This window comes from Mus caroli, unplaced genomic scaffold, assembly GCF_978045245.1.
Source record: "Mus caroli unplaced genomic scaffold, Mus_caroli_1 scaffold_15, whole genome shotgun sequence".
NCBI lineage: Eukaryota > Metazoa > Chordata > Mammalia > Rodentia > Muridae > Mus > Mus caroli.
In genome coordinates, this window is record NW_028227270.1 from 79,826,383 (window position 1) to 79,849,991 (window position 23,609).

The window sequence follows — 23,609 nt, forward strand, 5'->3', positions numbered from 1 at the left end:
ACAAGCATTCTGGGGTTTGAACTCGGGTCCTCATGCTTGCAAGGTAAACAATATACAAACTGAGCTATCTCCCTGCCCCCTTTTCAAGTAACTTCTGAAAGAGTCCCTGCAAAGGGTGATTCAGGTTCTAAGAGAAGAGAAATAAAAATTTAAACAGGAGCAGGAGATTCCAATCCACTCCGTTATATAGTGTGCGTTTTGGTTTTTGAGACATGGTATCATTTTTAGAAATACACTATATAACTGAGTGGATTGGAATCTCCTGCTCCTGTTTAAATTTTTATTTCTCTTCTCTTAGTACCTGAATGTTAGCGGATTTGTCTAGACAGGCCGTCAGATGTGATCCAGCGCCAGCATTGTAATGCTGGCTGAAATCCAAAAGGTTGTTTTATTGTTAATAAAACCTATCTTTTGGGTGAGTGGGTGTCAAGACTTCATCATTATATGGCGCCTGTCAGATTTATCTAGGGACAGAACCCTAAAAAAGAGTTGGTGCTTGCCCCCACGTTTTTTGATCCTTTGCCAATATACTATATTGGAGATCATCAAAAACAGGCAACTTGGGATGGATACTTATAAATCCCAAGGCTTAAGAGTAGCATTTCTAAATTTTTAAATGGAGCAGTCTCAGGAGGGGCATCCTGCTGTGGGGAGATTGTTAGAGGGAGATGATAGCCTGGGGTCTCTGACTCTGCTGTTGATCTAATCTATGACCTTCTGGCTGTAAAACAAAGATACCTACTGTAGTCAGTTCTGGCCAAGCTATGGATGACAAGGTTGAAAACGTGTAGAGGAACCTATGTGTGTTCGTCTTCTGCAAGTCCTTGGTGCCACTTAAGTATAGCTCTAAGGCTGTGGGCAAATTGAAAATTAAACTCTTAAGATTGGTAGAGAGCTATGATATGGTGTAAGATGATAGACATAGAGTTAACAATATTGTCACTCTTATTAAAAAAAAACAACTAAGTCCTTTTTCTTGAAAGTTGTCAGCAGTCAAATTTATCTTCTATCATGAACTGGGACATTCTGAAGTCACCCATATACTACCATATCTACCTATCTACCCATCTCTGATGTTTCTTATTCAAAGAAAAGATTTCTTCTCTGCTGTAGGCTTGCTTTGAAAACAAGTCTCATCATAAAACTGTTCTGTCCTCAATGTCATTTATTAAACTTCTATATCCTAGTTTTTCTTTAGTGTGCATGCCTGTATAGAACATGTTTGTGAAGGTCAGAGGAGAACTTTCAGGAGTTGACTCTCTGCTTCCACTACAGCTTCTAAGGATGGAGCTCTGGTCCTCAGTCTTGCTTGGCAGGTACTTTGACCCCTGAGCTGTTTTGGGGCTTCCATCAGTCCCATATATATGAGAATTTATGATAGCCATTGCTATACAGGGAAGAAGTGGAGCAAACATTATAAGAAACATTCCAGTATCCTAGATCTGCTGTCTAGATCATGTGGCACAAACCTAAGGAGTCTGAAATTTCCTTCTGGGATCCATATATTGAACATTAAAGTCTTAGATATCCTTACCTCCTTCAAGGAGAACCATTAATTTGGCTTGTAAATTATCAAAAGAACACTGGGTCACAGGTCACTCATCAAACAGGAATAGACCAGTGTATAGATTCATAGGCCTGGGAACTTTGTGGACACACACATACACACACACACACAGTGCTACACACAGGGAGTATTAATGTCATCCCCTGCCTTGTCAAACAATACCTATTGGAACCTAGTATTTAATATCATATATATTAAAGCATTTCTCAGTAGGAAAGGCATAAAACAGAATGTGATTATCAGTCCGGGTCACAACACTGGCAGCAAAGTGAGCGGTGTGAAGATTCATGAAAGGTCTAAGATTTGCAGAAACTTTCCTGTTTAATAAAAGCACTTTCCAGAAAATAAAAACCATTGGTGGGCAGGTGGTCTAAAGGTATTCTTCAGTGGGGAACGTTGAACAAGCCTCCCCGGAGGGTAGAAGCTTAATGATCAGTGCAAGGCATAGGAGCCTGGTACTGCCTTTCTGTGGACTGTTCTCAGTCATCTAGTGGAGGTGAGCAGAAAGCAGTGAACCACAATTACTCGGAAAACATCTATATCACAAGATACTATGTCTTCTAACCTGCACCCAAAGCTATCATGTCTGCTACTTAATCATATCTAGTGGTTTCAAATTTTAAAAAAAAAAATAGTATTCTATATCTATATACATGCAAGAACAGAAGTGTGAGCCATGCTTTTTAAGGATCAAGCTCTTGATACTTATAAACATCTGTCCTCTCGGACCGTGGCTGCTTTCCTTAAGGAAGACACACACACACACACACACACACACACACACACACACACACACACACACACACACATCAAAGGTGCCTATGAGAGGTAGGAGAGGAAATGTAACCAAAATGGTAGAATTATTCTCTGATGAGAGCTGATTTTTGTCAGCAGAAACTAAGGCACAAGAGCCCTTTTTTTCTCTTCGCCAAGTGTGCCCCAAGTCTGACCTTGGCCACGTTCGTCTCTCGGCAGCTTCCTTCAAGCACTGATTTCCTTGATGACGGCCATTTCCTCTAGTGGGTCTGTTTCTCAGGATCTGGTCTCTGAGTGCCTGTTTGTGCATGCATGCGTGCATGTGTGCGTGTGTGCGTGTGCTGGAGTCCACCAGAGACCTGTGGCTAACACATGGGGGGTTGGGCACAGGAAAGCCTTGTCATCAAGAATGAGGCAGCCCTGGGGCTTTGGCAGGTTCTCCTGCATAAATATAGAATGAAGTAAAAATAATAAGAGGAAGCCAAGCCATTGATGATGCTATCGGTCACAGTGAGTGACACGCCAGCCATTGTGTCTCATTTCTCTTCAAAGAACAGCATGAATGGTCATGGAAACTCCACGTCACACCTCTCTATATTGGGAGAAGCAGATAATTTCCCTGGCAATGGAAGTAATAAACTTTCTTGACATTTTTGATAGCAGTGGGGACAGTAGGGTCGGGGGAGGAAAGAGGGGACAAATTGTCATGGGACCACGGCTCTCCTGTACAGCCAGGTTTGTTTTGTTTTCTTAATTCCCCACTCCTGAGCCATAGCTTGGTGACCCAAAACAGCAGAAGCAAACTTTCTGGCAAAGTATGTGACTGTCACTCTTGCCACCTAGCAGACTCAGTGAGGGAGGCTGTTTAAAGAGACCATTGTATTCCATATTGCTGGGATGGACATAGTTCCTCCTGGCCTTCCTGTTTGCTCAGTAGTTGCGAACACACAAGTCTGGTGGGGTGGGAGGTGGCTCTGCCATCTGCGTCATTGTCCTGGTTAAATAGGGAGGGGCTGGCACTTTCCTGCTGGCCATCTCTCTCATTCTCAGGCTGTCAGGACTGAATGACCAGGACACACGGTTAGGGTTCTCATTGGATGTTCTTTCTGCACCTCCATCTGAATTAAGTTTTAACTAAACACCTCGCTAACTTCTCAAGAAAAACAATTCTATACTCCATGCTGAGAACCAGTGATGCAGAATCCAGAACCCACCTCAATTCACCAGACTATGAGTGTGCATGTTGTTTCTGACACTGGGCTCACATTATGGAAATGGAAAGGGGGTCAGGCAGAGCATCTCTGAACTAAAGTTCACAGCAAGGGATGGGGTCATGCAAACCCTGCTAAAGGAAACAGAAAAACTGTGGAGAGGGCTCAACAGGTAAAGGTGTTGGTCCCCAAGCCTACCAACCCAGGTGTGACCCCCCCTAAGACCCACATGGTGGAAGGAGAGAATCAACTCCTGAAAATTATCCTCTGACCTCCACCTACATGTGCACACATGTACTGCATGCCACAGTCACAAAGACACAGCATGACAGACAACAGAGTAGGTAGCGATCAGATGGATTTTGTAAAGACGGTTATTCTGTTTATATGGAAGGTGGGTTCTAAGCGGGGAAGAGGCTTACTGGATTGGGAAATGCCATTCCAGGGATACAAAATAAACAAAGAACCAGTTATTGCTAAACTCCACACCTGGGGAGGCAGGATATGGAGTCTTGACAATTCCAGCCAGGTTGTGAACAGTATACGAACCTCAGGCTCCCTATTTGGGCAGCTAACTGCGTACTGTGTGAGCAAGAGAGCTAAAGGAACAGGAAAGGTTCTCTTGTTTGGTGGGCTTGAGAGCAAGATGTCCCATTAGCCAGAGACATGGCTAAGAGTTAGGGTGCAGAAGTGTCTATTCTGCACTGCGGATCCGGGCAGTGCCTGCATTCATGTGTCATTACCTGGGTGACATTTCACTTATAGAGCAATGGGATAGAGGAGAAGACAAGTTGCAGAAGAGAGGTCCTCTGTAACCATGACTACTGAAGAGGTGAGGGGGAAATGGTCTATTGATGGAAAAAGAGATTGAGAGGTCTAGAGAAGAGGAAGAACCAGGAAGCCGGGTCTTGGAAGCATGGAAGCCAAATGAAGTGGATTTCTGGGAAACTTGAGGTGGGAATGATAAACAGGGTCCCTTTTGGATGGGATTTATAAACCCTGATATCCAATCTCCATTAGAGTCACTATTACTAGAGTTTTTAAGGCAGAAGCCCTGAGCCCTGGCAGCCTGAGCAAGCTAGGATTAGCCACCTGTCTTCCCTCCACCAATTCAAGAGCTAAGTAATTGCTCAATTCTCAAGAAAAACATTTCCACTCTCCCTGCAGAGAACCAGAGATAAAGAAGTCAAAAGCCTCTTCAACTTAACAGAGAATGGGTGTGAGTTTTATTTCAGACACTGGGCTCACAGTTTGGAAATAGAAAAAGGAGGCAGGCAGAGTTAGTGAAACGTGGAGAGAGGAGATTTATTCAACATGGCCACACTGGAGAAAAGAAAAACAAAAGGGTCCAGTGAGCCCCAAGGCCCTCTTCTAGGGCACTGGCATGGAGCTGAAATGTAAACAGAGTCTACCCTGTTGGGGTCCTTTCTATCAACTGCCATCATGGTCAGTCCCCAGTGTCTCGTGCATGACAGTCTGACAACTTGGTAACTGTGTGAAATCTTTACCCAGGAGACAAGTTCCTCTCCCGACTGGCACCAGGGGTTATACTTCCCTTCCCTCAGCATGAGATTCCTGGGGGAAATACCAATTTCTTAGGGTCCACTATCTCAATAGTCTGTTAGCCAAAATGAGGATCACAAGTGTGGCCTTGGAATATTGTCCCTCCTCCCAGGAGCCTGGAAACTGGAGGCCCTAGCTCTCCCCACCCCCACCCCCACCCCAGTCCTAAAGACTTCTTGCCAGGTGACTTTACAAATCATTAACTTTTTGAACCTCCCTTTTCTTAGTTGTCAAGTGGAAGAGGTGGACGCTTAACTCCTTGAAGATCCTTTTGGCTTTCAAGTTCCGCACCCTGCACCAACCCGACTTTCTGCCTTTGTAACTGCCAATCTGCAGCAGCTTGGCATCCAGCTGGGTATAGAATTACCCAGCTTGCTTATCTCTCCTTGATTTGTTTCTGTGTTGGCTTTCCCTCCCCCTAGAGATAAATATCCAAGGGGCTGGGGGTTAAGAAAGAGTAGATCTTGAATAGACAACTTCTAGCCTCTCCGGGTGTTTGCTTAGATGTTCAGATAAGAGCTTCTGACTTTGGGGCCTCAGGGAATCACAGCTTTCCTATAAAGGAGAGACCACCTCCCAACCCCCTACCACCCCCACCACCTTCCAATCCCCCTCCCCCAGCACACACACACTTTTGCAGCAGGAATTAACTCTTGATTGGCCTTCTCATGACTTACTGTCCTTTGGAGATAGAGCCCTATGTTCTGTCTTTTATCTTTTTTTACTGGACCCTTGACCTCTCGCCAGGTAAACACACAGAAGCCATGCCTCTTATCTGAGACTTTCTAAATTTACTTTTATTTTCCATGTGTAATGGAAGTTCTGTCTGCATGTATATCTTTGCACTACCTTCATGCCTAGTGTCATCAGAAGCCAAAAGAGGGCATTGGATCCCCTGGAACTGGAGTTACAGATGGCTAGGAGCTGCCATGTGGGAACTGGGAATCAAACCCAGGTCTTCTGGAAGAGGAACAAGGGTTCTTAACCACTGAGTGAGTTCTCTAGCCCTGGGATTATTTGTTGATTGAGCACCAAGAAGGGAGAGGTAGGTAGGAAGTCTGAAGTCAAGGACCACCCCAAAAAATTAAATAAAAGCCCACAATGGCTTGCTAAGTGTCTGGCAGTCTGTATAGCTTTACTTGGATTCACATATTTTTATTCTTGTGACAAACTCAAAGTTGTACCGAGCCGCAACTTTGTTCTTACCCTAGGGATGAGGAAGGTAGGATATCCAAAAGGAGAGCCCTAAGAACACACTTGGGACTGCAAACCCCAAAGGGTGCATTTATTCCATAAAATGGGATGAAGGTAAGGTTACCCTCAGAACCTTCTGATATGCTAGAATGGAGCCCAGCTCGGGAACTGATCTGAAAGCTAAGCTAGCATCCCAGCGAGGGAAGTCAACCCAGTAAACCCAAGTTCTGCTTCCAGCTCTGATACCCAGATGTGGCCCTTGGAGAAACAATGGCTTGAGCTCACCAGATCTGGGTCCTCATCTTCAAAGCAGAACTATAGGTTCACGAGCTCACAGGCTTTCTACAGGGGCTGTATAGGAGAGCGACTAACTATATGCACATCAGCTCTCTTTAGATCGCATAGAGGTGAAAGAACTCAACCTCATTTAGTCAAGGCTGATATGTACCAGGGTAGGAATGGATGTTAGCCTGGCCTGGGGATGGGGGTGGAGCAGTGTGAGGTCCTTGCTCCCCAAGAACTGGGTCAAGTTCTTTCTAAATCCCATTTTCTCTGTCTGTTGTGAGAAGACTGGAGAGATGTTGTGGGCAAGGGGCAGGAGAATTCACCAGATGTGCCCACTTTTAAATGGTTGAGGGGACTCTGGGGCTATCCTAGGAACTTCCCTTAGGCTCCTGTGCAGGCATGAGCCTGCAGCTAAACAGGCGGTGGGAAGGTCACTGGGACAGAAGACAAAACATATCTAGCAGACTCACCCGGGGATTTTGTATCTATGTCTAATCAAGCATGGCGCAACATTCCACTCAGTACCTCATGGTGTTCCAGGCCCTGGAAGAGGCCCAACAGCGATCGCCTCCAGCTGATTGCGGTCGATTGAGCTGCAGTCCTTTGCCCGTCTGCTGTCTTCTCTTGCTCCTCTTTCTTTTCTTTGAAGCTGGTTTGATTGCATAGCTATCAGTCTTCTGGTCCCATAGGGCTGCCCCCAACTTGATCACTTCTGATTCTGTGTAGGGGCTTCCTTTGCAACCATCCCCTGTTCTTGAATGGGCCCAGACCAGAGTCAGCTCTTCCATCTAAGCTCTGAAATCGGAATCCTGTGGAGTCCCTTCCCTGAGGTCATTTGGTACAAAAAGGACCAGAGTCTTGTCCTCTTTAAACCTATGACCCCTTTTTACAGTGATAGAACACTCAAAGGATGGGGAGAAACAGAGATCTTAGCATCCTGGCACATTCTTTAATGGCTCTAAAAACTAAGCAAGCATGTGGCCTGACTTTATCGTATTTGTGAGTTTTTCAGCGTTAGAAGGAACCCAGTGTTTCCTAGTATACAACTGCTAAGTAAAACCTTCACCTAACACAAGAGCTCTGAATTCCCTTCTAGCTAATCGCAGACAGATCGTATCTACCAGTGATTTCAGCTTTATCCTAAGTTCCCTGGGGGGCAGATATTTGTGGCTCTAATCTCTCTTCCTAAAATTAGGTATTCATGATAAAAGATGATTGGCTAGCTGCAGAGGTGTGTACCTGTAGTCCCAGCACTTAGGAGGCTGAGGCAGGAGGATTTCTTATGTCCAGCCTGCCTGGGCAGTATAGCAAGTATGTGTGTGTGTGTGTGTGTGTGTACACATATATATATGTTTAAAGTGTATGTCTTTAAAGTATATATGCTTAAAGAAAATGAAGACTTGGGAGTAGTTGACCAAGCCAAGACACAATGAAAATATATACCATGGTTTTGTTGTTGTTCCGGGGCGGGGAGGAGGGGGGGGTGGGGGGGTAGTGAGTGAGGAAAGTTAATTGGGTAGTATGATATGAGAAGGATCTAAGAAAACTTGGAGGAAGGAAAAAATATGACCAAAATATATAGTATGAAAGAAATTTAAAATAATTTAAAATGTAATGAAAACAAAATAAATTTTATATTATCACTTCAAAAAACAAAAAGCAGTGAGTGGAACTGGACTTCCTCCAGCCTCCCGACCAGAAGCAGATCCCTCCTCCCATACACAGCCCCTCCACAGAAGAGTGCGACTCACACTGCGGAGGCCTGTGGTTTCAGGCAGAGTCCAGGGGCGGGAGATGATTAATGCATGTCCCTCTGAAAGAAATGAAAAGTATGAGATTGGGAGATGAAGTCCACATTTCTGGAGAGGAAAGCGGAGGCAAGAGTCCAAAGAAAAGCAGCCCCGAAGTCCACAAATATGCGATGGTGTGAAATAAAGTCCCAAGCATACTCCGGCCAAGCGGCAGTCCTTCGCTCCGCAAATGACTCCTCGCCACAGTGACACTAAGTGCATCCAGACGCTCGAGTGACACATGAGAGGGGTCACATTTAGTTTTTCCGATGCTTGCGCTGGGTTCCCTATGTTCCCCCACCACCACCCCCCCACTTGTCTGCACTCTGGGAAAGGGGCAGGCGTGCGGGACTGGCTGCCAGTATGCTGAGAATCTTCAGAGCCTTTGAAAGCCTTCCAGGAATGTCAGCGCAGACTGCCTGCCCACTCTCTGCTCAATGCCTACTTTAGCTGTCTGCCGAGGACTAAATGTGCCAGACAGGCCTTCATACAAAGACAGAGAGCGTTCTGAGTCCATGAAAGGAAGGCACAGCCTTTCAGATGTGAATGGCGAGATTTAAGTAGGTGACTACGTGGTGGCCGGCCGGGAAAGGAAGGGCCCTCAGAGAGGTGCGAGAGAGACCCAGCCTATGAACCAATGCATTCCTGCCTAGTACCTCTCCACTGTGGGATCTGTCTAGACAGACTGCTATCACACTGTGTCCCTGCCTGATTACTGTAGCCTCTCCCTATGCTTTTGTGTGTAGATTCTTCCTGCATCCAAGGCCTCCTTAATCATAAAAGATATGGTAGGCTTTGCCAAGGCACAATCATGTGTATGTACTTCTAGTTACATTGAAATGCTGAATAAAATTTCTGTTTGTAGTATGTGTCATTTAGAATTTTCTTTGACTCATTTTTGGGGGGGAGGTCTAGAATATATAGAAGCATTGTGGCATATGAGCAGCTTTTTCTTTTCTTTTTAGTATTGAGGGCAGTTCACTGTGGCGCATGAACAGCTTGGATCAGTCTTCCCGTCCAGCTGACTTTGAAAAGTTAGAAAAATGCTTTGCCCGGTGACCCCTTCCTAACTCGTTAGCAATGCCAGCCCAGCTCCTTGGCAAAGCACCCAGCACTGGAGGGAAATCTCTTCTGTTTTGCGCTTTTCTGAGGAGTCCATCTGATGTCACTGGTGGAAGACACAGTGTGGCTGTGGCTATCTTTTGTCTGAACCCTCTGTGTTCCTTCTGACGGGCTAGTGTTCATATTTCTTCTCTATTTCCAGGAACTGTGCCTGTCCCTAAAAGCGTGGGCTGTATAAGTGCTTTTTAGACCTAACACTCTAACCCTGTTTCCTCTCTTCTTCCCTTCCCAGAATCTTATGGCGAGGGCCTTATATGACAACGTCCCTGAGTGTGCTGAGGAGCTGGCCTTCCGCAAGGGAGACATCTTGACTGTCATAGAGCAGAACACAGGAGGACTTGAGGGATGGTGGCTGTGTTCCCTCCACGGTCGCCAAGGCATTGTCCCAGGGAACCGGGTGAAGCTTCTGATAGGTCCAGTGCAAGAGACCCCCACTCATGAGCAGCCTACTCCTGGACCTATGCATCAGACCTTTGGCCAACAGAAACTCTATCAAGTGCCAAATTCCCAGGCAGCATCTCGGGATACCATCTACCAAGTGCCACCCTCCTACCAGAATCAGGGAATTTACCAAGTACCCACTGGCCATGGCTCTCCAGAACAAGATGTATATCAAGTACCGCCATCGGTTCAGAGGAACATTGGCGGCACTAATGGACCCCATCTAAGCAAAAAGGTAAGTGATTAGAATGTTGTTCTTTCTTTTATGCCACTCATTGTAGTTAGAATTATAGAGGCACCCCCCCCAAATCCTTAGAAATTGCCCCAAACATACTAAATGGCTTACCCCAGACATCTTTATTACATCAAATTTCCATTAATCCATCAACAGCAATTTTTATTATGAGACAGAGTCTCACTGTGTACATCCCAGGCTGTTTTTGAACTTGAGATCCTCTTACCTCAGACTCCCGAGTGCTGGGATTACAGGCATGCGTTATCATACCAGCAACAAAACTTCATTGAATGACCATGTGCCTACATACCATTGACTAACAGCCAGTATAAGTGGTATTTCATTCTGGATCCAGTTTGAGCATACAATCGTGTCTCTTCAGTCGGGTGATGAGTCTGCTAGACCTGGATCCTGTGTGTAAATGGTTTGTAGTCTTATCGACCTCTTCCTTGAGTAGTGTAGCCCCAGTCATTACTCAAGTGTGGATCCTTCTCCCTGGGCCAAAAGCTAAGTCATGAATCAGTCATCTGGCTGGGCAAAGAATCAAAGGAAAGTAGAGGAAATTAAAAGGTTGAAAATACATCCTATCTACCAGCTCGTTCTTAGAGCTTTGGGCTTAAAGATTGATTTATTCAAAATACACAGATACTAGTGGGTTTAGAATGGATTCATTTCTTGTAGTAATGTCCAAGTAGACTCAGCAGAGTTTAGATATTTAGGAAAATGCCAAGTTTAAAAAAAAATACAAGAAACATATGAGGTATTCATCAGCTTTTTATCACCATTACTGAATCCTTGAGACAGCTACCTTCATAAAGAGACAATATTTATTGCTTAATCTCTCAGTTTTGATAGTCCCAGAGCCTGCCTCTGGCATTAGATCAGTTGTGGCAAAGGCCAGCTGTCATCACATCTTTTGGTAGGCACTCTCCCCATCACCTCAGACCTGCCATCAGCGGTTCGGGGGGGGGGGGTGGAATACTCAGACCATCCCCAAACCACATGGCTAGGGAGCACCACAGGACTAGGGAGTACCACATGTTAGAGTCTCAACCCAGAACAATTTGAGTTGAATAGAAATGCATTCCTTAAACGGTGAATATTGAGCATCTTTTGTAGTTTGGATACTTGTGTGATACAGTGGTAAACTAAAGACTAAATAGAGCTCTCGGAGCAGTTACGATGCAGTGAGGGAACAGTACAATACCAGGTCAGGTGTGTGTGTGTGTGTGTGTGTGTGTGTGTGTGTGTGTGTGTGTGCATGTGTGTGTGTGTGTGTGCCAGGAAGAGAATCCTGACACTTACTTACAGGGCAATGGCTAAGCCAACAATGATGGGTTTTTGTGCCCATTAAAAGGGAAGGCTTTCCTCTTTCATTTGTCAGAAAGTCCCAATGGTTCCTTCAAGGCTTGCTAGTAAGAATCGACTAAATTTATACAATGGGAAAATATCTCCAGATTATCCAGATTATAAGAGTAAGGGTAAAGTTGGACACCAGAAAGAGCTTGAGACTCTATGGACACAAAACATAGATGAATTTACAAATCTATGTTGTGGCAAATATTTGCTAACATGATACTTTTTTCTAAGTACGTCTTTTTAAAAGAGTTATCATTTTTGTTTTATGTTTATGAGTGTATTGCCTGTGTATATGTATGTGCACTGCATATATGCCTGGTACCCAAGGAAGCCAGAAGAGGGAGTTGGGTTCCCTGGAACTGGAGTTAAGGACAGTTGTAAGCCACCCATGTGGCTTCTGTAAGAAGTCTCTTACCAGTGAGCCATCTCTCCAGTCCTTGGAACTTCTATTTATTTTCCCAAGGGGCCAGAGGAAGAAAGATTTATTTTTGAATTCCTCAACAATGAATTCATTTTCTAATCATCTATTATACATATGTGTGTTTTTAACAAAAACACATCTCAAGGGCACACGATCCAAGTTCTGTCTGAGAGGAGAAATTCTCTGAGAAGTGGTGAAGGGCTTTCCTACTTAAGATCACTCTCCAGGACAGGGACCTGGCTACAGGCCATCAACAGAGCATGTGACCTTGCAAAGCCCTTCTCGCCCCAGTGATTTCAGCTCCTGAGGGAGTGCCAAGCCTGGCCTCTGTCCCCCAGAGAGGAAAAGAACAGTTGGAAGGTGTAACTATAAATAAGTAACTCTCATTCTTAGTCTCGGTGGCTTGAGCAACTTAAAAATAGCTCTCCCTCGTCTGAGCTGGTTCGAGGCAGACAGAGGAGGCCAGTACGGGAAGTGCTTGGCTGAAAGGTAGAGGGACCTTACTCTTGTCATAGTTTATTTTGGCAGGAAGGTGACATGTTTTCCTTTTCAGACTCAACCTTTTCAGCTCCATGTCTGGGAAGCCTGATGCTTCAGACCCCTCGTTCCCCCCTTGCTTGTGTTATAGCTGATGGCGTTCTTCCCCTTGGCTCTCTCCTGGTCTCCACTGATGTCAGGGGCTGAGGCCCTCAGGTGGCTCGGGTCCCTCCGCATACTGTTTCCTTCTGTGACTTCGGCACCTCAGAGCCTTCTGTGTTTAGCGAAGGGCAGGCCAGCCCTGAAGTAATAAGCCAGCCTTTAACAAGCCCTGCTAGCCCTTATGCAGTGCAGACCAAGCAAGACACTCACATCACCTGAAGCTTGCACAGCTGGTGGGGGCTGACTGGTATGGGCTAAAGCTAGAAAGGACAGGAAAGGTGACCCTAGCCCTTCCCTGCTGTGCACCACGGTCCTCTGTAACAAACCCTGTGAGTGAGTCTTAGTGCCATTGAGAGTTCAGGTTTCCTGCTTCCGGTCCCTTCTTCCTTTTCTTTCCCTCCCTCGTTCACCACTCTTCTTCCTTCTCCTTTGTCCACTCCTTCTCTCCCTTCCTCTCCTCATCTCTCCTCCCTTTTATCCCCTTGCTTCCCCATACCCTCCTCTCCTTCTTGTTCACCCACCTTCCTCCCTCTCCTTCCCACTTCCCTTCCTGATTTCCTCCATTTCCTTCTCTCTCTCTTCCCCTCTCTTCTCTCCCTCCTTTCTTCCTTGTTAAATTTTCTTTCCTGATGGAGGTGGCAGCAAGGGTCACCTCTTACATGACTGTAACCTCCCAGGCAATAATAACTGCTTTAAGAATTTGGCCACTGGGGCTGAAGAGATGGCTCAGTGGTTAAGAGCACTGATTGCTCTTCCAGAGGTCCTGAGTTCAATTCCCAGCAGCCACATGATGGCTCACAACTGTCTGCACCAAGATGTGGTGCCCTCTTCTGGTGTGTCTGAAGATAGCAACAGTGTATTCATACATAAAAATAAATTTAAAAATTTTTAAAAATTTAATTTGACCACCAAATCCCTTGCTGTAGTATAGTAACTCCCAGTGGACAGGAATCCTAACGACTTAAGTCAGACCCCAATCTCAGTGGCCAAGAGAACAGATGTGAGTTTTGTCAGTAGTTATTGTTTCTTATCTTAGAAGTTTTGCCGGCTTGCTAAATAACTAACTCATTTTCTCTTCTAACTTCCTGTCTGTAAACAGTGACAAACTAAGGCCTAGATGAGTATCCCCAGTAGCTCTAGCTATGGTTTCTAAAAGCTATCTAAGGAAAATGAGAACTCAGTGGTAACTTATTCTGAGTTTGAAGAATTGAATGAGCTAGTCACCCAGAAAGGGAGGGACATCAAGTCAGCTGTGGGTTCCCAGGCCCACCTCACAGCCCTTCCTTTCATGGGTCTAAGAGAGGAGGCCCAGGAGCCTACCCCTCTTTGTTTAGTTCATCAGAAGTTGGCCCAGGACCATACTTAGAGAATCACTAAAGAGAGACAATGGCCAGCTTGGATGTGTTCCAGTCTGACTGTGATCGGGACTTTCCATAGTTCGGAACTCGCCCGTGTTGTTACAGTGTGGACTTCAGACATTTCATCCCATACGCCACTGTGTCCTAATGAATTACTTAAAAAAAAAAATTACAGCGTGAATTCTGCCTTCTGCCTTCCCTTTCTGCTCTCCTGGAAACTCCAGCCTCCACCCACCCTCCTGCACCCTGGATCCATATTAACCGACAGCCAGAATTAGCTGCCGGCAGAATGCGGATAGAGATCACACAAGCACCCTCTGTGAAGCAAGGAGACCAGGAGCCCTGTGGACAGAGCAAGGCTTCAGTTAGTCTGCCTCCTACCACAGTTTTGTGGCTCCCTGGGCTCAGCAAATTACAGGTGTCCTCTCAGACCCTGCCCCTTTGCTTGTAAAGTGGGAATAAGCCCATTCACCACAAAGGGCTGTCGGGAAAACTAAATGGACTCATAGGCAGAAAGCTCCTGCATTGCACTTACCATCGTGGGATGGTCCTCTCTCTTGCCTTTCTTGCCTTTCTCCTTTCTCAAGAGTTTTGTTTGGGTTTGGGTTTTGTTTCTTTTGGACAAAGCCTCAAGTGACCCCAGCTGCCTTCAAACTCCCTAAGTAGCTGATAATGACCTTGATTTTCTGATCCTCCCGGCCCTGGGATAACAGGTGTCTTAAGCACACACGCCCAGTTTTCAAAGTTCATGTGGAATCTATGGACCTTGTGCGTTTCTCAATATATGCTGAGTATGTGCGTACTTCATTCTCAGCCAATGTGCTGAGCCCTCTGAGTGCACAGGTCTCTTCTGGAAAGAGTGGTAAAGAATCAAGTTTATCTGGAAATCTTGCAGACGGGCACTTTTTCCTAGTTTCATTTGTCTTCACTCTGAGTCTTATATGTAGGGCTGTTTCACACATCGGGCATTGCAGGCAGAGTGCCTAGGGCCTGGGCAAAAGTTTGAAAGCTGAATCAAAACAAAAGAGAACTCTGAGCCGCACAGTATGAAGCATACGTGCAGAATAGAAATTAATCAACACATAGACAAATGCTTAGGAAGGAGACTCACGCGAGGCTCATCAGTTATATGTGGGATTCAAGACAGTTCCATTCCATTTGGAAAACAGTTTGTGAGTTAGAGCTTTCTCACTCTGCAGAGGCTTGTAAATATGTGTTGAGATCGCCAAGAGCTCTCAGACAATTCTAAATTAAGTATGTTACTCATAGTCAAATAATTTGAAAAGCTGAATTTTTTTTAAAAAGTTTTCGGTCTTTAAAAAGGGGAAATTCTACTTAAAATATGAGAGTTGGATTTGAGTTGGAGAGCCCAAAAGCCTGAAAGTCAAAGGCCTACAAAGGTCTGAAACCAGACTACTTCTCTACTTCAGTGATCTCAGACTGCCAAGGGACACACCCAAGCTGCCCGGGGAACAATCTTGATTATTCTTTTCTTTTTTAAAATGTATTTATTTATTCACTTTACAACCCAATATCAGCCCTTCCTCTCCTCCCAGATAATTATTCTTTTTTTTTAAAGAAAAAAAAGCTATTTATTTAATTTGGTTTCTTTTTAAAAAAAAAAATTATATATTTATCTTCTGTGAGTGTGTGTGATAGCAATGTACCATGGATGTCAGAGAACAGCTCAAGCGGAGTGGATCTCTCCTGCCATGTGGGTCCCTGAGATTAAACTAAGGTCTTTAGGCTTGACAGCAAGCACCTTTCCCCACAGAGCCAGCTTGTCAGCCTTGCTGGTTGTTCTTTAGCCTTACTGCTTGTACCCTAACCACCAGGATTTTATGTGCCCTGACTCCTTCTGAAGATTAATTTGGAGCTACCTTCTGACTTTAGGAAGCCAGGAGCCACGGTACCCACTTCTGCTGTAGATCAATCTTGCAGCTAAGGACCCACACACAGATCAGCATGGTGAAGGAATGAACAAAGTGGGAGAACAAAGGGTTAATGCTCAGTTCACCTCAAACTACCAATGGTGATTCCTAGTGAGCCGCTCACTCACCCAGTCTCCTCCTGCCCACACCTTCCCCAACAGCTCCTGACAGACAGCAGAACAGAGTTTCCTACCACAGGGTCCTGCAAGGGCACCACTTATTAACTGTCCTTAAATAGTAACTGGATACCAAAGCAAGTAATGATTGATGTGAATGTCGGCTTTCCGGATCGGGATATGACTCTGTAAAAGAGCACTTATCTAGCACGCATGAGACCCTAGATTTCATTTAAGCCAGGCACAGTGGCATGTGCATGTGATCCCAGCTCTCAGGGCGCAGAGGTACGTATCGGGAGTTCCAGGCAGTTCTTGGCCTGGAATCCATGAGACCCTGTCTCAGAAAAGGTAAATAAAATAAAATAAAATAAAATAAAATAAAATAAAATAGAAAAATGTTGTGTTGGGCTTGTCTGAGGCCTGACTTTTTCTTTTTTCTCCCCCTAGTATAGACTGCAAAACTGGTAAACTCTTTCATTGTCTCCTAGAGGGAAAACATATACTTGGTATAGTGGTTCTCAGAGCAGCCTCTGTGGGTTCTATGATACCTACAATCCCTTCCCTCCTATATTGTGTTTTTAAACCATTCGTCTCTTAAAACTCATCTCCAATCTAAAGCTTTCTCTTGACAACCCAGTATTCTCTTCCCATTTTCTGGTCCCATAATATGTGCATACCTCACTGATACCATGGAGCTCACGGGTCCATTGGATATGGGATAAGCTGCCGTCATGGCCTTGGCTGGGGCATGCACTGTTTGGTGGTGGCTACTTAGAATACTTAAGTATTGTTGAGCTCGGCCAAGCCCTGTGGCATCATCTCTGAGGTGGGCAATTCCAAAACAGGGCATAGACAAATGCTGGCAGGAAGTGACTCAAAGGCTTTTAGGCAGGTCTTCCAGGCTGGTTCCTGAAAGGTAACAGAAGATCCTGAAACTTATGCTGCCTCTGCCTTCTTAGACACTGAATCATCACAGCACACATGTATATGCACATACACACAGACACCCATGGCTGCTGCCATGGGAACCAGAGACTTCCCTTGTTGGCATGTGAAGCCTTTTGAAATCAGTTGACCATAGCAACCTCAGATACCAGCCAACTAACTGCTATAGATATTAAGCAATATTATTTGTCTACTAACAAGGAAAAAAAATAGACTTAGAGGAAATTAGAGTTGCCGGAAATGACAAACTCTGACTTTTCACCTCCCTTTTGTTTGTTCCCTGTTGTCTGCGTGTCTCTTCGTTTTTCTCTGCCTCTCTGTTCTCTATGCTCTCCCCATCTCTGTCTCCCATATATACAACTTAAAAAGTTAATTCCAGGACACCCTCCGCCCCAGTTTTTTCTTATGTAAACTCAATGAAGTACAATGACATCCCAGAATTGTAGATTTCTATATGAAAATAAACCTAATAAATATATCTAACTGTCTAGTTTGTGAAACTGTCCAAAGAACTGAGATGTCACCTGAATGTCCCCCCTGAAAATTCAAGGTGCATTTTATATCTTCCACAGCCTTGGAGGTCCCCAAGCAGTGAAGGGAGGGACTTGTTGAGCTTACCCTGACCTGAAAGGCACTGTTCCCAGACAGTCACCCACGCCAAGGGAATGAGCAAACCCTCACACCTCCTTAACTGAACAAAGGTCCTCTTTGTTTGGTCAACACCACCGTCTTCAGATTTCAGCCACAGTCTGTCATAAAGCCCGTAGATAATGCATATTTCTGAGGGGGCGTTTGTAACTTCTCACTCACCCTTACCAAGGCAACAGAGGTTAGTTAGCCTTCCCCTCCCACTGATTGCATAGTAAGTGACTGCTTATCACAGTGAGTGAGAGGCAGCCTGCCACAGGACGCCCCACTGGATGGATAATACTTTCTGAAGGAGGGAGGGCAGGAACACTGCTTGTCTTATTTAATGATAAAACTTGTTGGATCATCTTATGTGAATCCATCTCAAAGACACAAGAGAAAGGGAGAAGAGCAACTCGCCAGAGTGCATTCTACAAAGTGCGGGGCTAGAAAATGTCAGAGGCCAAAAACACTCTGTTCTAAGTAGCAGTACCTTAGTCATTGTGTCAGGGTTACAGCCAGCAGGCATGCCCGACCTTTGATGTTGTGAAACGTCAGTGCCATCTACAAGTGTCGTGGCTATCCTGGGATACATGCAGCTCGCAGATTGCAGTTTGCACATGACTGGTACTAGAGGTGTCCCTATCTGTATGAGAAGTCCAGGTGGTTCACACATAAGACAGTGGATTCCTCTGCAGTCCCTGTTAACTTCTAGAGAGATCTCTTCAAAAGAACCTCTGAGTCTGAAACAGGGTGGTGATGTTACTCCATGTCATTCTGCAGTGATGCTTCAAATTTGAAGCATAGAAATGACCTTAAAATGCCTCTGAGCCTCTCCTCCATTTTGAGGGCATTATAATGACTGTGTCACCTGACCCTCCTGGCAGCTTGCGACATGCATACTATAGCTTTCCTTCCCCTCACAAAGGAAAGGAGGGCTGAGGCCTGAGATTAATCTACCAAAGGGAACTCACTGCCTCTCACAAGAAACAGGCCTGCTATTGAGCTCATATCTGTCTGACTCCAATGCTAATGGCTTCTACATCCTAGCTCATAGGTGCCATTGCCAGCCCTAACCTAAGAGGGCACATTGACTTTGTTAGCAATCCCAGCTCACCACAATCCTGGGTGCTAAGGAGCATGGTGTTAGCCAGGAAGAATTCATGTTGCTGCAGAAGGCTCCCCCATCTCACATCCACATAGTACCCAAACAGCTGAGAGAGCCTAGCCACAGATATTCCAGCCACTCGGATATACTTCCAAAGCACTCATCTGGGAAGATGCCAGACCTGTGGTACTGCAGGCAATATGGCCATGTGGACTTCTTCTCAACTGACATTGCTGTTCTAAAAGTTCATGTAATCTCCAAGACTGGACTAGCTGTAGAAAGGGACCCACCAAAGCACAAGATACCTAATTTGCAAGCTACATCTATTGTATATGGAAGTTGCTTTCTTTGAGAGTATTTCCTTCTAAATTTCTTAAAAAAAAAAAAAAACTGCATGGCACGTATCACTGATTCAGGAAATAGGCCACTGAAAGAAGAATTGTAAGTGCCAACTGTAGCTCCCACTCGCTCCTCTGATGATGTACCTTCCCATACTCTAGCTCCCTCGACTGTGAAATGGCCACTGAAACTGGATTCTCTCTAATGGTCTTTGCCAACATTTTATGATCCAGATATCCTAATCAGATTCTTTCCCACAATAGCTTGAAAGATTTCATTAAATGACCTACCTTCAAACCTCGTCTTAAAAACTCCAACTTGACCCCTAAACATGGGCAGTTTGTCCCCTACCCTTCTTTAGAGCCCAGCTTGCCTTTGCCATCCACAGCTGCTGTGTACAGCACAAGAAGAACATCTAGAAGCTGGCAAGGGAACATGAAGGCACAGATATTGTTCCCAAGAAAACTCCTAAGAAATTCCTCATTTGGAGAATTCCCCTCTGAACTCTATCATCAAGACAGGCAAGCTCTTCTGCCTTGCCATTTTTCTACCATCTTTCCCTGTAAAAGCCTCATGGTCTGGGCAGAGAGATGGGCCTGGTGCCTCACGGCATGGCAGCCACCCTCAGAACTGGCACCAACATTTGCCATTCATGCCATTTGCCCCATCAGCCATTATATTCATCCTCCCACTGAGCTGTGAGAGATCACCTACTCAAAGAGAAGCAATACCCACAGGCATTCAGGTCCCAGACTACTTCTCTGTCACCTCCCATCCACAGTTCAGCAGGGCAGTCTTAGGCATCTTTCTAAATCTAGAGTAGATGCAATGCGTATGGTCCCATTGAATTTATTCAGATACTAAAAGAGCCCAGAGGCCTGTTCCTTTATGGTTTCATTCAAAGGAACAGTTCAGTCAACTGAAAGGGATATTAAAAAAAAATGGCTTTCAATACCTAATTGTCACAGCCTGCATTCAGCTTTGTCCCATGAAAGACCTTGGTCACTTGGGGAACCCAGATGTCATTTCCCACCAAGGTTTGATGTTCTGTGCGTCTTTCTGCTCTTTGGTGCTTGGTCAGTCCATAGCTAAATGTTGCTTTAGTGCTCGCTATACAAAGAGCTTCCTGATAGCAGCAGGGGAGACATGTTAGGGGCTTAACAATTGGGGTACTGTTTCCATTGAGTGGTTTGCCACACAAAGCTGTGTCAAATGAATGTGACCCAAGGGAGCGGTTTCACTCCTGAACCTTCCCTTTGCCTTTGCCTCAAGTGGAGGGAGAGATGGGCTGTGATCTGGGTGGCTTGCAAAAAAAAGTTTAGCTCCAGCATAAAAACCAACTATTAAATGTCCTTGAAGGGAAGTAAGTCGTGTCCCCAAAATAGAGTGAAAAAATGTCTCCATTGAATGCAAGAGAAGCATCAGGATGGGTTGAGCCTAGAGATGGCTTGGGAGGGAATGTTTTTAAAGCTAGACTGAGTTTTCATTATATTGTTGCTATGCAAGTAAACAAATGAGCTCACTGCTGCACCCGAGCTGGGCAGAGAGAGAATTTATAGAGAATTAATAAATCCAGGGTAGACAACATGTAGCTTTTCCTCTTCTCATAGAAGTGCAAGACATGATCTTGGATTTCAAATAGGCAGCCCACTGTAGCTCTCAGTGGCTGAAAACTGAGTCCCCGTCCTAGTGGGCTGGCAATGGTAGTGGTAATATTCCTATTCCCAGGGTTTTCTTGTAAAAAGGGAAGAGGGTAAATTGCTCATTTAAGACAAAGGGTTATTATGAAACCCAGTGAAGGCAGTGGTGTCTTTGCTAGAGCTTTTTCGTTTTTATTAATTCATTTGAATGAAATGGTTTCTATCTAATAAGCAGTTTTAGAAATCAAAACAGTCTTGTTAATGTAGGAAACCTAAAGAGAGGTAGTATAAATAAATCAAGGGAGGGAGATTAGAGGGGCAGGGAGCAGTCTAATTGTACTTCCCACCAGAGCCAAAGCAAAGCAATAGACGCTTGTCATGTGACACACTTGCTCATTAGACCATCTCAGGCCTTGTTAATGGCAAGGCTGTCTGTGGGTCTGTTGCTGTAGTGGCACGTCCTAACCTCTCATTAGGGCCTGTTGTGCTTTCTGAGCAGAGTATTTCCTGAGTTGCCTAGTTCTGGTGAAAGCCTTAGGGTAGAACAGCAAAGCCTGGTTATTCACCTTCCTGCTCTGTTGCATCGTGGTCAGGAGTTTAGGCAATATCTAATCTCTCTCTCTCTCTCTCTCTCTCTCTCTCTCTCTGTGTGTGTGTGTGTGTGTGTGTGTGTGTGTGTGTGTGTGTGTGAGTATGCACATGTGCATTTGTGGTATTTGTATGAACATCAAAGTACACCTTGCAGGAGCCGATTCTCTCCTAGCATCTGGGTCCCAGGGATTGAACTTCAGTTGTCAGGTTTAGCAGCAAGCCCCTTTACTTACTGAGCCATCTGACCTGCCCACATCTGAATGACAGAGGCAAATGGTTATACAATGTGTGCCATTTCTGAAGCTGTTTTGTAGTGATTCTGGAAGAAAATGACGGGATACAAAATTATCTGCAAAATCAAAAGTTATGGCTATCACTATCATGATTTTGTGGGTGCTATGATACTCATAGAAGAAAAGGCTTCTGGGTGGAATTCTTTCTTTCTTTCTTTGTTTCTTTCTTAGTTTTTCTTAAAATTGTATTTTGTGATTTTTGTAAAGATTTTTGACAGTGCTAAGAACAGAACACAGAGCCTTGCGTAAGCTAGACACATACCCTACCACTGAGCTACATCCCCAACTCTAGCTTTTTGTTGTATACCAGAAAAGGACAATACATAGATGGTAAATAGGTAGATGATAGACCCGAAAACAACTAGAATGGAAGCAATACTTCCAGCCCTTCTCCACATCTCTCCTCCGCTCTACCCAAGTCTTCTTACTCAAATATTTTTCTGTGCTGTGTGTGTGTGTATGTATGTATGTATGTATGTGTAAAACTTATATTATTGTGTATGTATCAAATTTATATTATTTTTAAAATAATACATAGTGATTGTGCATATTTACAGGATATTTCTGTACATGATCAGATAAGGGTAGGTTGTTCCTCGGCTCAAACATTTATCATTTTCTGATGTTGGGGATATTTGAAATCCTCTCTACTATTTAGAAATATACAATTAATGCTTGTCAACTGCAGTTGCATTTCTGTGACATAGAACTTTCAAATTTCCTTTCTTCTATCCAACTGGATGCCTGTATCCATCCTGCATGCTCTCTGCCCAGCCCTCTCCTCACCCATGCCCCAGGTAATCGCTGTTCCATTCCTTGTCGGCTTCTACGAGAACAACTTTTCAGCTTGCACTATTTTGTCCCTCACAGCTGCCAGTAGTGTGAGGAAGTAGGGGAGGGGTGAGATGTTGCATTGAAGGAAGAGTAGAGAGAGACATGGAAGAACCTGAGGATTTGGGGGAGGGCGGGGGGAGGGATAAGAGGAACTTGTCTTGGAGAATGGTAGATGGCTACTTCCTCCCTGCTTCACTTGAGGCTCCAGTGAGCAGGCAGCTGACAGGGCAAAGGTTTCCTAACCCCAGCTTTGTATTAGGAAGGTGAGGCAGACAGATACTCAAGGGAAGACATGGCCCAAATAGATTTGCTGAGGCCTTGGCCCCAGTGACATCCCAAGAGAAGTTATCTGTAAGCCAATGCTTTGCATATTATACACATTGCCGAGAGCAAGCTCCATGTCCTACTTCTTGGTAAGACCCTCTTGGCAAGCATTAGTTTGTGCTCTTCCACTGATAAGAATTTCATCCCATGCCCCGAGCCTAGAATCTCATCACCCTTCCCTTCGGAAAAGTCCTTCATCTCTAAACCCTATGAAAGCACTCTTCCCTGCAGGGCTCTCCCCTGGAGTATCTTGATTTCCATTGAGGATAATCATGATATTGGCAGCACTGATAAAATAATAACCTAAGTAAGTCTACTGGTGGCTCTGAAGAAGCAGAGTCTCCTGTCACTTGTGGCTTTGCTTTGAAGTCCCTCGTGCCTTCTGGGCCTCTCTTTCAATCCTTCACCTATGTGTAAAGATGGCTCTCTTCTCATCTAACTTAAACATACCAAGCTAGCGATTTTTGTTTGTTTGTTTTATCTTCATGTTTAATCATGAAACACTTTGAAGGCAAGCAGCCTCGAAACCACTGGACTAAAATATGAACTAACTACATCCTGACCAGCAGCAAGCCAACAAGGACTGGCTTTCCACATGTTGGTACTGGTTCTCTAGGTGTCTTGAACACGGTTTTATATATGTATATGTGTGTGTATGTATATATATATATTAATTATTTGGGAAAAAGACTCTCTTGGGTTCGTGAGATGCTCCTTCCCTCCAGAGAGGGTTTTGTTGCCATCTGCCAACCCCATGAGCACAGGTAAATCTAAACTCATGCTTTTCTACATCATGTGCCTGATGGTTTCCAGCCTGGCCACAGCCTTGCTCATGGTCTCGTGACTTCTAAGTGGTGATAGACCCACAGACATCGGGTCCAGCTCTACCCATCCCAAGACAATGCCATCAGCCATGAGCT

At 44.8% G+C, this 23,609-nt stretch overlaps 1 protein-coding gene and 1 long non-coding RNA gene across 3 annotated transcripts in view; one reads left to right on the forward strand and one right to left on the reverse strand.

The window, feature by feature from the left end:
• Nucleotides 1-7,589, reverse strand: part of LOC110308234 (uncharacterized) — a 29,372-nt gene extending 21,783 nt beyond the window's left edge. The window contains exon 1 of the long non-coding RNA XR_002379535.3: nucleotides 7,102-7,589. This is a non-coding gene — a long non-coding RNA (uncharacterized LOC110308234). The remainder of the gene's footprint in view (nucleotides 1-7,101) is intronic.
• Nucleotides 1-23,609, forward strand: part of Nedd9 (neural precursor cell expressed, developmentally down-regulated 9) — a 180,142-nt gene that overhangs the window by 141,053 nt on the left and 15,480 nt on the right. For both annotated transcript variants that reach the window (XM_029468323.2, XM_021180651.3), the window contains one exon: nucleotides 9,721-10,164. In XM_029468323.2, the coding sequence (XP_029324183.1) occupies nucleotides 9,721-10,164 (444 nt within the window). The remainder of the gene's footprint in view (nucleotides 1-9,720; nucleotides 10,165-23,609) is intronic.